We start from the raw sequence: 14,086 nt of genomic DNA, 5'->3' as shown, positions 1-14,086 counted from the left end.
TAAGATACGCCTGCGGTAGGGACGATTCGTTCCTTAATAAATCAAAGCAACTGCTTCTTTCCCATGTTCCCGGACGAAGCGTCGACTGGCCGGCGCACGGTGCCGAGAGCAGCAAAATGCACATATTCTTCGTAAAGCTCTGTCAGCGCGTGCACGCACTGTTGTACACCGGTGCAGGTGTGTATGAACCTCGAACGCGCTCTGCTTAAGAGACTTCGTGCTGCCGCGAGTGGTGCGAGAAGCAAGCAACAGCTGAGCAACATGCGTTTTAACATGCACAAAAGCAAGTTGTTACTGAACACGAAATTCTAAAATCAGGATTATGCATTCTTGAATAACGCACGTTCTACGTACCGCAAATGCACCATGCGCTCTCAAAAGCAGGAATCACTGACCTGCAACGCGTTCATTGCACAGATTCTGAAACGCATCGGTTTCGGCCTGCGATGGCACGTTAGCATGATTCCGCCGAAGAGGGCAAAATTTCCCGCGGGTATTTTGCTTTCCCGCGGGGCCATTGCCGTGGTGCGGTACATAGCTGACAGCGTCGCATGCGCGGTCATTTCACGAGTTTAGCTCCTCCTGTCCCACCTGGCCACAGCAACATCCGTGAGAGCACGGTCCAGATAACACAGCGCAACAAAACACGAAGACTAACGCAAACCTGCCCACACGACGCCTTTGCCACGTTACGAAACCTACGGAGCAACACGTGTGAGCGCACACAACCGTAACAAAGCCGCCATTATGGCTCGAGAACATGGCAGCCACAGCAAAAGAAAGAAAAAGAAGCAACAAAAGGAAAAACTACCACGTCACTTCCTCCACACTTTTCTACTAGCGCAGGGAGGGGGTAGGGCCTCTCCTCAGTTTTTTCCTTCCCCCATGGCGTGAAATTTGTTTTGGTGGCCTGCCATTAAGCTGCATATTCAAATGTCCCGCCATTCGACTTGATGGGCGTTTCAAGCTACCAGTACGGAAAGCGATGCAGCAAAAGGTCAGCCGTACAGGTGTCGAAATTGCACCCCTGCACAGAACGTACTTTCTTTGGAGGCCGACGAAAGCTTTAGGTGTAGGGTACTGGTCCTATCGTCAGACGCCAAGCCCGCCGGCCAGCGCAGTCGCACGAAAACGACTAAACTAATCAATTATCTGGCGGTCGTAACTCACTACTTTTGACTGAACCGGTTAAGAAACGATGAAACTACTCGCGCCACAAAATTCAGACAAACGTCGACAAGCAAAATAGCACAACATGTGAGCTAGGGAGGCGTATAGTAACAGGTGAACTTTGCGAGCGCGCCTTTCTGCACACTTCAAGAGCTGCATTGCATTGCAAGTGATAGCGGCGTCAATGTACCCTTTTACGATGGGCGCTGAAAAAAGGTATTTGTTGATAATAATAAAATAAAATAAAGTTGTTTTTTGTTTACTCATCACGCACATATAAAATTGATTAGGAATATTATTTTCGTTGAATCTAACTGCGTCTTAAGAAGGGTGTAGGATTGGGCTTGTTGGTAAAACATGCTTTAAAACTTGAATAACAGCGCAAGGACAGCAGAGACAGAAGAGGAGACAGAAGAGAGAACAGAGCTCTCTATTAGCGCTCTGTCCTCTTTTCTGCCCCCTCTGCTGTCTTCGTACTGTTATTCAAACTTTGTAATTGTGTCTTGCGTTAATTAAAAGAACGCTTTCTTTTTTTACTTTACCTGTAGTTGTTCCGTCCAAACATAGTCGCTCTTCAATCGCTGGTCCCACAACTATCCTTGCTGATGGCGATGACAATTTGTTCTGAACCGCCTTTCGTCCGAAGGTTCGCGACCTATTTAGATCGACCTTGCTTGGAATACACTTCAGCAGTGTCGTATCTGTGGGCTACATGGGCAGTAACGCGGCAACGCAGCAGTCTGCACGCGCGTCTGCGCAGGTGCAATGCGCGTGACCTTATTCGCTTCCTGGCACGACTAAAATGCATGATGAAGAATTTCTTCGTAAGGGTAAGTCGCACAGAATAACTCTCCATAGTCCGTGAAAAACAAGTGTCCCTTAACGTATCACGTAAGCCGCGTTATGGCACGTGGATGTGCTTAAGCGCTCGCCATGCAGGTTTCTCGATGTCGCGCACTCCGCATGCTAATTAAATTGTCGCGACACGTTACACCATACCGTCTTGAATGATAAACATCTCTGCCAACCGGCGCCTCTCTGGTGTGTTGGTTAATCACGAGACGGCAACGAGGCGGCAGCCTCGGGCCATCGTCCTCGGCTGCAGCATTACGCGCGCCCCGACGGCCGTGGCAGCCGTTAATTCGAAGGTCGTGCACCCGAACCGCCATGCCGCCGCGAAAGCAAGCAGCAACGCGAAATGGTCCTTTTACGGGGCCACGGAACCCGCTAGTGCCGAAGGAGGTCCGCTCGTGCACGCACCCGCAACCGTCGGGCGCGCCCAGACTTTCAGGAGGCAGTATCCAATGTCATTGGTGCGAAAGTACTACGAAGGCGCTCGAGCACCGGGCCGCCATTGACACGCACCCAGACCTCGTCTGTCACGACCCTCTTACGGACCTCTCCCACATTTGCGCGCTCTCGCAGACCTGTGGCGCGAAACGACTTTGAAGCCTGAAGGTTATTTTCCAAGTGTGGCGTACGCACATGTCGAATATTGCGCAAACTTTAGGAAATGACGAAATATAGCGCAGAACGCCAAGCCCCATGCAACTCTCGCTTAACCACAAGTTCGGCCGGTCCGACTAGGTAACTGTCATTCACTGATTAATTGTCGAGTTTTTACGCCCTAAAGCTGGGCATTCGCTTTGGGACGTCACCAGTCGGCCGCCAATGTAGGAATATAAATCAAGCAACATGGTGTTTAGCACAAACAGACGCTGAAAAAAAGCCGCAGGGAAGGAAAAACTTAAGAAACACAAAAACGAAGAAAAATCGCTAGTGTTTGCACAAGTGCAAGCACTGCACTACTTAGTTCAGCACTTTCGTGCATGGAACGATGCGCTGGGCATGAAAAGTGACAATATGGAGGCATCCTGATTCTGTTAACTACAGTACGTGCACCAGGCTGTACAGAATCCGAGCTAACAACGCTCACAATTCATATATTTTCTAAGCGCTCCAGTGATATTAAAAAGTGAGGCGGTTTGTCAAGGTGTGCCCAAATTAATCTGGCACGTGAGGAACGACGAGTCGCATAACTTGGAGTCATAGATATTGACGGGGAGTGGGATATTAGAATGGCGGAGCGCGGGACGCAGCAGCAAGCCCATCGTAGGGCTTAGGTTCCTGCTGTAGCTTTTGCTAATGAAGAGAGCGTCGCCGAGGCGCGTCCGCCAAACGAAGCATCCGCGCCTGACGCAGCCAAGGTTATCGTTCTTCGACTCAGCTTTCCCGTCCCAGGAAGCCCGAAACAACCGCTAAACGACGGCGATCGACTTGCCCGCGAGTTTTGTTTCTTCGTCCATATTTTTCGTTCTCAACCTTCAAAGCTTGTTTCGATGTGCGGACTGTAAAGCCGGCGCTGTCGGAGAAGTTTATTCATCCGGCATGCGACCTTCGGCTTCATTGGCTGTTATTCCGGCAATGAGACACACGCAACGCAAGGTCCCGGTGAAATATAAAGAACGCCGTTTATCCGCAGTGTGAGGTCGAGGCATTAATTTTCATTTATGGCCATGCAGTTCAACACGCCGACCTTCGATCCTGTGATGCTTGGGAAAGCTCTGTGCCGTGCTATGCCGTCCGCCACTTATGTAAGCCGCTGCGTGCGCACTTCGTTCCCCAAGGTTGTGGACTCTGAATGAGCCCAAAGCGGGAGCCCAGTGCAAAATTATAGTCACGTACAGAACAGTAAAGGGCATAAATTCCTCTGTGAGAGCTTGCTTCTTTTTAGAATACAAAGGGAGAAACATCGAGTGTCATTTTGCCCACGTCGGTAACAAAAAGTTCAAAAACGATTCAACCTCTATAGTTGAAGTCGATGAACGACAATGCCTTCCTGGGCGAGGTGGCGATGAGAATGGGGTGTATGAACCGCACGATTCATTTTGAGAGCCGAGATGAAGCGGCAGCGTTTGGGCAACGTCAGCTAGAAATTCAATCGCTTTTCAACTTTTCTGTCAGTAGTTGTCATCATCATCGTGATCATCGCCAGAATCACCATCGCAATTAGCATCATGATCATGAGCACATACCTCGGAGGCCCCCAGTGGCACTTGAACTATATTGCACTATCTTCGCGATCGACTCAAGAAAGAGACAAGATACAGATTAGTAACAGACATACTCGGTACAGTAATGTGATGGTAAATGGTCAAGGAAGACAATTTTTTCGAAAAGAGATGTTGAAAAAGCAGTCACCTGTTCGGCGAGCTCCTTGCTGGCGAGAGGTTTTGTTTGCTCAGCCATTAGTTTACACGCGCCCTTCGGTCCTCCAAACACCTCGAGCTTATTTTATAGAGAAATGCACGTATCACGACTGCTTCAACAAACAGCGTATCTCCTGTAGCAAGTTTGCGAATTATTTTGTCGCAAATACGACATTCATGTAATTGCTCGCGATAATAAGCGTTACACTGCCTCGAGTGCGCGATAATAAAAACGAAAATATGGCGAGCCGCAAGTTTTTTAACTTTTTTCCGATCATACGAAGAACGTAGGCGTCGACAGACTATACTGCACTCCCTCTCACCCCCCCTCCCCCCCGCTAAGAACAACAGGACTTAGGAGGCGTGGATGTATATGTGCGGCAGCAACGCGAGGTGCGACCATTACTTTGCACACTTAACCCAGAGTCATACAATTATTGCTGCTACCTGCCACACCATATGAGGCAAGAATTATGAAGGAACATACTCGGCGATGACGCGCTGGGCTGATCGATGCACCTTGTCAGCAGACTGGCGCGTGCAGCGACGCTCCGGGACTCGCGGACCCTCGTATTTTTTGTCGCCGGCCTATGAGGAAAATTTTCACAGTCGCTAGATGTACGGCTCCTGCAGCGAGACCCTTTGCCACGAAGAAGTACGCAATCTCTTTATTCGAGTCGGTTGCCGATCCTTGAAAACTTTCCGTTCACCTCCCATGGAACAAAGCATGCCTTGTAACTTTCTTTAATCTCTATCCTGCACTGTGGTCTGTACACGCTAATTATATCGGAAACAAAAGTTATACTTGGCGTATTTATTTCCGTTGTTAAACTATCACACAAACCTTTTACCAAAACGGAAGCCAACCTAACGATTCGACGGCATTATTGGCGCAGTTTCTCGTGTGCGACTCTCAATATCTCATAAAGCGAAGCTTAAATGCTAAAATAGCAACCTAGGAAAGCAAGTGAAGGTCATTTGTCGGAGTTGTGCTCATTTCGCTTTGAATAAACTTTCATTTCACCGTAGCGTAACGCCGAAGGGCGGAACTACATGTCATCTACAGTGCCTCCGCAGTCTGCATTGTTAAACGTCGGTTAAACGTAAATATGACACGAAACTTATTAAATACTAAGTGCGAAGCGCACCCTCCAAGAGCACGCCGTTAAACCCCATCGAGCTTGCGTCTAGGAACGTTTCGCGCCGACATCAAAATGTTCCGACAGCAGTAAGTGAAAGTGAATGTCAAGAGCAGCTTCCAGGCGCTCTTACCAGGCTTTCCTTTTCCTTGACCTTTCTCCTCTTATCGAACAAATCTCATATTCTTACTGGGCCACAGACGCGCGTGCTAGTTTACGTTCAAGTCTAAGGCCGATCGTATCGGGCAGAGGCGATTGTCGCTAAACAGCGAGCCCCCATCGCACACTGGCCTGCGGAGCCGCTTTTTCTCAATGAAAGCGCTACCGGCCAGAGATGTTGATCGAGGGTCGGCGATATCTCGGTCGTTGATCTACCTAGCACGTTCACTTCACAGTGCTTGGCTTATCATGCGTGAATATCAATCGAGACGCGCGCAGCCTTGCGGTGAAAGTGGTGCAAGCCGTTACGTGATCGTAGATGAATGCTCATGCGTCGCCAACTTTGCCTGCTTCAATGCAAACGAACTGCTGATCTTTATCAGCGGCCCCTCACTGAAAGCAGACTGGCGCGATCGGCGTGAGAGGTGTGAATGGACGCATGCAGTGTTTTCATTAGCACGAGATGCATATCGCGACGGGGAGACGGTTGCTCTGCCGTACGAGTCGGCTTAGCTTCTTGCTTGTAAATGATTGCATCGCACGTAGCACCACGCACTCACTGCGCTTAAGCGTAAATAATAGGGGACGGAACAAACGATAAGCGTTCAGTTATGTCAGCAATAACGCCTGTAGTTTTGCCTAGTGGTGCTGACAACCTTTTGACACCGCTAAACGTCACGCTTAGAAGTCTGAATGATGGCCGAAGCTTTACAATATTGCTGTCAAAAGAATGGGCCGTCATCCGAAGCCCAAGAATTCCACGATATTGATACACATCTATGATAACAATTTACGGTCAAGTTATGATGGCGCTCCGGGCTATAGCAGCACAGATCTTAAATAAGCGATAACCTTCTCACTTTACTATATCCTTTTTTGTAGCCGTAAAAAAAAATCACCGACGATTACGATACTCCCTAATGCGAGATTTGAGCGCAGCTCTATATGTGTTTTCATTTCACGATAAATTGAGGCAAAGAATTTGAGAGAGACATGTAGTAGAGCCGGCCATTGTGAAAAATATGATCTGCGGTTCAAGCGCGTCGGCTTTTATACACGACTCGTCGAAGGTTCCAGTGTAAACACTTGTGTCGCTGGGCTTCTAAAAAGTACCACACAATTCGCATCGCGAATACAATCGGATTATTAACAATCGCACAGATACGAGTTCGCATCCAGCGGTTGGCGGGTGCGCGTGAAACCAGTATCCCGTGCACACGTCACTGAAGGGGCCGCTCTCATTGGTGTTCGCGGCTCGTGTCTTTCATCTGACGCGCCGCGTTCGCTCTTTCATATTTTGATATTGTGCTCGTTCGCTCGGTTACGCCACCGACGCCGGCGCAGGCGCAGACGCTCGCCGCAGGAATGGGCCATTAGAAGCTACAGTCTAAAAAAAAGTGCGTTTACAAAAAGTTCAAACCTGAACATTTATAGCTCATGTTAGCGACAACCGTTCTTGTTTACGATATCCGTATGAACCAGATAGCTGATCGGATCGCATGCGGATTTCGTCACGCTGATTTTTCCGTGTGTAAATGCAAGCAAAACACCTGCTACTTTTATTTGCTCGGCTCACTTTAGTTGACGCAAATTGTCTATGTAAAAGTGGTCGTTTGTAAACAAAAGTCGGCACTCATGTCAGGTTCGTGTTGTTGCTAAACGTGTAGCTGTATATAAATGTATCAGTTGCCCGACGCGGTAGTTTAGCGGCTATGGTATTGCGCTGCAGAGTTCTAGGTCGCAGGTTCGCTCTCAGTCCCGACGGCCACATTTCTATGAGGGCGAAATGCAAGAACCCTCACGTACGTAGATTTAGGTGCACATTGAAGAACCGCCGGTTGCCAAATTAAACCGGAGTTTCCCGCTACAGGATGCTTCATAATGAGGTCGCGGTTCCGGCACGCAAAGCTCCAGAATTTGTTTTTTAATGTGGCAGTTCCCGATAAAATTAACTAACGATTATTTCTTCGTGCTCAGCATTGGCGAACGCGATGTGCGCGCAAAGACAGCTTTGCGAGTGAGAATAGGGCTCGAACAAAGAACGGGGCGGCAATGTGCTTCCTGGCAGCAATTGAGTTAAGCTAGCTCGTTGGATGCCGGCAACACGTTATAGTCCAAAAGTGTTCACACGATAGCTCGGCGTTGCGGCGAGAGAAGCGAAATGGGAAACCCCGCAGAGCCAACTGTGCAGAGCGCCAAGCCAAGCTGGCCCAGCACACGCAGACGCGCGCGCGCACCGAGCAGCGTGTCCCATGGAAAATATTAGCGAGTAAGGACATTCGTTAAGAGGGGCCAAGTCAAAACTTGGACAAAAACAAAGTAAATGAAGGGTACGGGAGGTAAAGCAATCCGCCGAGGTGGCTCAGTGGCTATGGTGTTCTGCTGTTCCTCACGAGGTCACGGGTTCGATTCGCGCCTTGACAGCAACATTCCGATGGTGGCAGAATGTAAAAGCGCTCGTCTACCGTGCTTTGGGTATACATCAAAAACCCCAAGTGGTCAAAAATATGCCGGAGCACCCTGCTTTACGGCTCCCCCCTTGCTCCCCCCCCCCCCTTCCCTAAGCCACTACGCCGCTTGGGCACGGTAAACCCCACCGTCCAACACAAAGGGTAGTGACTTGCTATTTGAGGCTCGAGCCAGTTGCCTAAGATCAAAAACATACGAGAGCAAATATTCGGAACTATATGAGGCATGTGTATGCTGCAGCAAAAGTCCAGAGACCACTCAGCACATCCTAATCGACTGTGAAGAGATTCACCCAGTGAGAACCGTAGGCGACGTACACCTTCCAGAAGCGCTTGGGTTTAAAATGTACGGAAGCGCCAACCGGTCAGCAATCTAGATAAGCGAGAAATGTTTAGAGTATTGGTGGGAAAAAAGGCAGGGACCGGATCTCTTACAGTCATAGCCAGCGGTACAAGGTAGATGTTGAAGGAAGAAAAGATTAAGGAAATGTACACAAAAATGCTAGCTAAATAACATCTATATCATACCTCATTAAATCAAGCAGGCTAGGTGACTACTTGTTACCGCCCCGTTTCAAAGGGGATGCCATTAAATCATCATCATCATCGTCGTCGTCGTCAGTTCAACAACGTGTCTAACAGCTTTGCGTCAATTAAATTGTAGTTGAATTTGGCGAAGCATCTTCAGCGTCAAGGATCACTCAGCAGATAAGGTCCGGTCCAGCACTTTTTTTGTGTTATTGATGTCGTCAGTGAATGCGTCAGGAAAATCGTGAACCCGGTATTGCTTATACAAAAAAGCCAGAATACGATGGCCGGTAGAGCCATTTTCCCGCTTCCTTTCTTCTTCTTTTCTCTCTCTCTCTCTCTCTCGTGAGAAAGTGAATTCGTAGAAAATAATCCAGCGGCACTTTTGCGCCCAGTACTGGAATATGAGAGCACAAAACATAATGTTGTACTGTTGACAGTTCACAGAGGCGACACGCCATGCACAGACAAGGTAGTGGCACAAGGGCGAATAATGATTCATCAGCCGTGTCCATACATGCGTTTGCCCTACATTTGTCCTGCTCTAATTCCATGCGATGTAGCGGAGCAGTTCTAAATCATTACAAATGCACGTTGCATTTATAGGAATTCATTATTCTTCGCACAAATGAAAAGCCCCGAAGCAAGATAACGTTACAGGAAATTATAAACACGACCTGTTTTTCTTACCACTGTTCGGAATATATGAATAAGAAAGGACGTCTTTTCGCTTGCAGTTGAGGCGATTCACTAACTTATCGGAGTAAAATTGCGCATGTATAACGGAATACAATGAAGCTACATAAGCCATTATCGGCGACAGCGATGCATGAAGCAGCAAAAACTATTCCACGGTATGTACCTGTCATATTTTGTAATTTCCTTTGAAAAACGGAAACAGAAACTGTTATTTAACTAGGCTTTTGGAAGTTCGACAAGAATTGGAGCACAGTGATCGCCATTATGCGTGATGCGCACTGCATTTAGCGTACATGTTTGCAAACCTAAGAATAATAATAATTACCTACAGCTCGTTGTTCGTAGGCAAAAAGTAAGAAGTAAGTTCGCTGCTTCCGTAGCGATGCTTCCACTCACCCGGACCAGCAGAATTCACCAACGACTTGGACAAGCTCGTCAGAGAAGCGATATTCGTCCGGGGTGGGCGGTTTTCGGTACACCGCCAATAAGTCTCTGCTCGCTGTTTCGTTCACCGCTTTCAGGTCCGAGTGAAGCGTGCCAAGAAAAAATACTATATCGTCGTTGTGCGTAGCGCCGACGCTTGGGTGCCAGGGGCTCCACGAAGGTCGGTGATCGAAAAGAAAACGGTACGCGGTGACATTGTTCTTCACTGCCAACTCGGAGAACACATCCGCGGGACATTCGAATCCGCCGTCGTCGAGACTGTTCTTAATTCCTCTGAGCGCTGCCAGCGGGTTCTCTACGTCGTCCTCTTCGATATACGCGTTGGCGAGCGCCCGGCTCTCTGTAAGTTTGATGTTAAATAGTGCCTTGATGGAAAGTACGAGTGCAGTCAGACCGTCGACGTCCCCGATATCGAAGCCGTACTGTGCGGCGAAAACTTCCAGAAAGAAGGCCCCTTCATCCCGAGTGTTCCCCAAAAGTACTTCCTTCACGTTAAGCTTAACACGATCGTTTTCCACAGGATTATTCGGAAGGAATTCGTCGCCGTAGCTGGGCAACACCGTGATATATCGGTATGCCAGCGATGACATGGCGTCGTCCACGAGCCTGTGAGCATCGACACGCCGCAAACATTCAACTATGTCCTCCTTCTGCAGGTGCCACGGCAGGGAGTAGTCGACGCAGCCTAGCGACCGGCCGATCCTCCTGAAGTTGTCGTTCTGGTCGATGCTGTCCACGTAGGCGAGCGACGACGGCGAACCGCTCAGCATCACGGCGCGATGGAACAGTCCCTTGCTCATCGGCGACATCATGTGGTAGCTGATGGAGATGGCTCCGGCGCTCTGGCCGACCAGCGTCACCGCGTTAGGGTCGCCGCCGAAAAACTCGACGTTGGCCCTGACCCACCTGAGCGCTTCAACTTGGTCGTACAGGCCCATGTTTCCCGGGGCATCCGGAATCGAAGCGTTCATAAAACCGAGGATATTGACGCGGTAGTTAAACGTTACGACTACGACGTTGGCGCGCGCGGCAAGGAACACACCGTCGAAGACGAACGCCGAGGCGGTGCCCCAGCCGAAGAAGCCGCCGTACAAGTAGACCAGAACCGGCAGCAGCTTCTTGCATGGATTCTTTAACTTGGTTAGGCAGGTCCTTTCCGGCGTCCACAGATTTAGGTACAGACAGTCCTCTATGGTTCCGGACAGGTTGAACACTGCTCCCCTCCCGAGGGGCAGGTCCGTCTGCACGCAGCCTGGGTTAAATTCGCTGGCATTGAGGACGTCGTACCACGGTCTCGGTGGAAGGGGTCTCCTGAACCGCATAGCACCAAGCGGTGGCTGAGCGTACGGAACACCGAGGTAGGCATCGATCAGCTTGCCCCGTTCCTTCAGGCGGATTCCGGTGACCGCGCCCTGCCGAGTATACACCAGCGGAGCCGGATCGTGGGTCCAAGCCACGGTTAGAAGACTTAGCAGACTAGTCACTGCGATCACCACCATTGCCATTTCGTGCTCTAAGCGTGGATGCACGGTTCTCGATGGCATTTCTCGGCTTACCGTGCGCGAAAAAAACAAACGGAGATTTACCGCGCCTCGTTGTGGAGAGGGCACCAAGGTTCCCGGCACTTGCTCTCACCGCGTGCGGTGCACGAGCGTTCACCCTCGCAGTACAACCAAGCGCGTATGCCTTCCCCTTTCCCCTCTTTCCACACACACACACACTTTGCGTAGGCTTTTCAGTAGGCTTTTCTAGTTAGCTACTTTTACAAAGCAATTTCATAATACGGCCTTGCTGGCGTCGTTAGATTGACCATCAGCCGTCACTAGCGCCTCGTAATGGTAAACTACTCCCGTATGTTGCTTCTCTGTGGCCATGACAAGTACATTTTATTTTCTTGGCTGTTTCTCTTTCTTATTACACATTAGCATCTCTGAGAACGATTATGGAGTTGAAGAAAAGAAGCTGGAAAGGGTGCTTGCTAACAGATCTATTATATGGGCGCTGGGTGGTCACGTCGCTTAAGCTCAGAAGTGCCAGGTTGACCACCACGCCTCTCGGCACTGCATTGTGTACAGGTAAATCACTCTCCAGCTTATAAACTGTGAAAGCAGCGCTACCTAATCTTCGCAATCAAAGCTAATATTCTCTCTATATATAGTTTAGAGGCAGCACGACAGTAGCACATTATAACAGTTCGCGAATAGCACCACGCTTATGTATCGTAACTTGGCTATAATGTACATTACAATGGGTAGTAGCTGTAAAAATGTTATAACTTTAACATTCGCCATCTCGCATCCACTGCCCTCGTAAAGAGTTGTCAAGACGGAAACAATAGGCAAATGGGAAAGCTTACACAAATTTTCCTTCTTTCTTCAGTCTTTAAGGCATAATTGAGCTCCACAGACGGCCGTTAAGAAGTATGTTTTCGCAAGCAATACGAGAGATAAAACTTTCATTATAGATAACGCGGCCAGCCTTAAACACAAGGACGATCATTCCAATAAAAAATGCGACTATGCTCTTCTCAAAGCAATTAAAAAATACGTTTTATTTCGTTGTATATCGTCGACGCCGTCACTGTGAACAAGGCTCCCTCGCGGAAGTCGAAACCGCTTCTTATTTCTAATTTTCATGGTCGGCGTCCAACTTTCAACTACTTACAATATAATGTCTACTTCGAAAATTATTGTTGGACTACCCTAATCGCGAAGTGTGTATAATGCACAATGCAGCTCCCTGTACGCGCAAAGAATGCGAATAATCCTCAACCCACTGGCTACATGGATTACAAGGTATAGAAAATGAATGCAAAAGCAACAGCACACTCGGCTTGCCTGTACCGGCCCGTTCAACTTTTTATAACAGTCTTTATTCGCTCCAAATTTACTCACGCGGGACACACTAGAAAACGACACATATAGTGCAAAAGTTAACCCTCATTCTCTTTTCCTTGTCTCGTTTATGCCACTTCCTGAAAAAAGAAGAATGCAAAAGAAAGCTCAAAAGCCAAAAGGCAGTTGTAGTTATAACCTTCGATGGTGTACGCCGGGGGCTAATAATCGCCTAATAAAAAAGTAGGGAGGTCGAACGCGCTGTGGCAGCCCTGCGTTGCATGCGAAAAAGAAGCGATCCGCATCGCGGTGAAAAGTAAGAAAAGCGTCACACGAGACCTTCTGCTGCGTGCGTGTGCCGTAGCCCCGTAATAATTCTCTCTCTCTCCCTCTCTCTACCCAAACCATTCTCCAGACTTGACCTTCCCTATCCCCGACCCTCACCCATCCTAGAGGTCATTTGGCTTTGTTTTGCTGCTGCGATTGGTGAGTCCTTCAAGGACCCAGGGACCGATTATGCGAGCTAGTTCCGAGCCTTGAGTCTCCGACTAGTTTTCATTCGGAATCCCAAGTTCGTTCGGTCTACAAGCTTGCCTGCTCACAACAATTAAGCATGCAAATAGTTGCGAGGAAAATAGAGAGAAAGTGGGAGAGTGTCATAGACGAAATGCACGTTGGATCTCCCCTCTCCCTCGCCGCCTCCTTTCCTCTGCCGCCGTTAGCGAATGAACGATGCAGGATGATGCGGTGACCTTTCACTGAAACACAGTATCCGGCTTTCGCATGCCGGTCGAAAAAGCATTCGGATAAGACGAGGAGCTCCGTCTTCCTGCGTACTGGCAAGAATAATAAGCAGGAAGGAAACGAGTCGACCTATGAGACTGATTTTACGAATGAGTGCTTCTCGGCCGTCTCTCCATAGTGCCGTATAACGCGCGATTGAAGAATTCACCTCGAAACGCGACAGGCAGACAGCGTATCAAAATCGGTCAAGGTTCCTGCGGCGGCTGATTGATCAAACCTTGCGAAAAGCATAAGTTTCCTTCACTGCGCAACCCACATGCGTGGCTGCAATGTACACTTTCCGCCAATATGAAAGGGGACACCGAATTCGTGCTACAACTCGTGTGTGTGGTGGTAATGAGGAAAAGTTCCATGAGCGGGATTCTTCAACTGGACAACAGCGCAACAAATAGCAGTAATCGAGGTTCTGAGATGCACGCTTGTAAGAGCCACAACTTCAACGCACATGAAGTCTTTCCTTTAATATTGACGGAAGGTGTAGGCCTGCCGGGTGTCTTCAAGGACGTAAAGTGTTTTACCTAGAAAGCTGCCGCCTTCCGGTTAACGAGCCGTAATTTACGGCTGTTTCTGCATCCCTCGACAGAAACATCCTCAGGAAGATACAAACTTTCCTTGATTAATCAATCCTTGAG

General features: G+C 48.8%; 1 protein-coding gene across 3 annotated transcripts in view; it reads right to left on the bottom strand.

Annotated features, from left to right (window-relative positions):
• The window catches only part of LOC126531741 (acetylcholinesterase-1-like), an 81,704-nt gene that overhangs the window by 25,116 nt on the left and 42,502 nt on the right, over positions 1 to 14,086 (bottom strand). The window contains exon 1 of one of the 3 annotated variants that reach the window (XM_050179444.3): positions 9,769 to 11,412. The exons of the other annotated variants lie outside the window; for them this stretch is intronic. Within the exon in view, the coding sequence (XP_050035401.1) occupies positions 9,769 to 11,360 (1,592 nt within the window). The 5' untranslated portion in view covers positions 11,361 to 11,412. Of the gene's footprint in view, positions 1 to 9,768; positions 11,413 to 14,086 lie in introns of those variants that run through there. 3 annotated transcript variants of the gene reach the window in all.

The sequence above is a fragment of the Dermacentor andersoni genome, chromosome 5, assembly GCF_023375885.2.
Source record: "Dermacentor andersoni chromosome 5, qqDerAnde1_hic_scaffold, whole genome shotgun sequence".
Lineage (NCBI taxonomy): Eukaryota > Metazoa > Arthropoda > Arachnida > Ixodida > Ixodidae > Dermacentor > Dermacentor andersoni.
The sequence above is the reverse complement of the archived record's forward strand: the minus strand, read 5'-3'. Positions and strand labels throughout refer to the sequence as shown.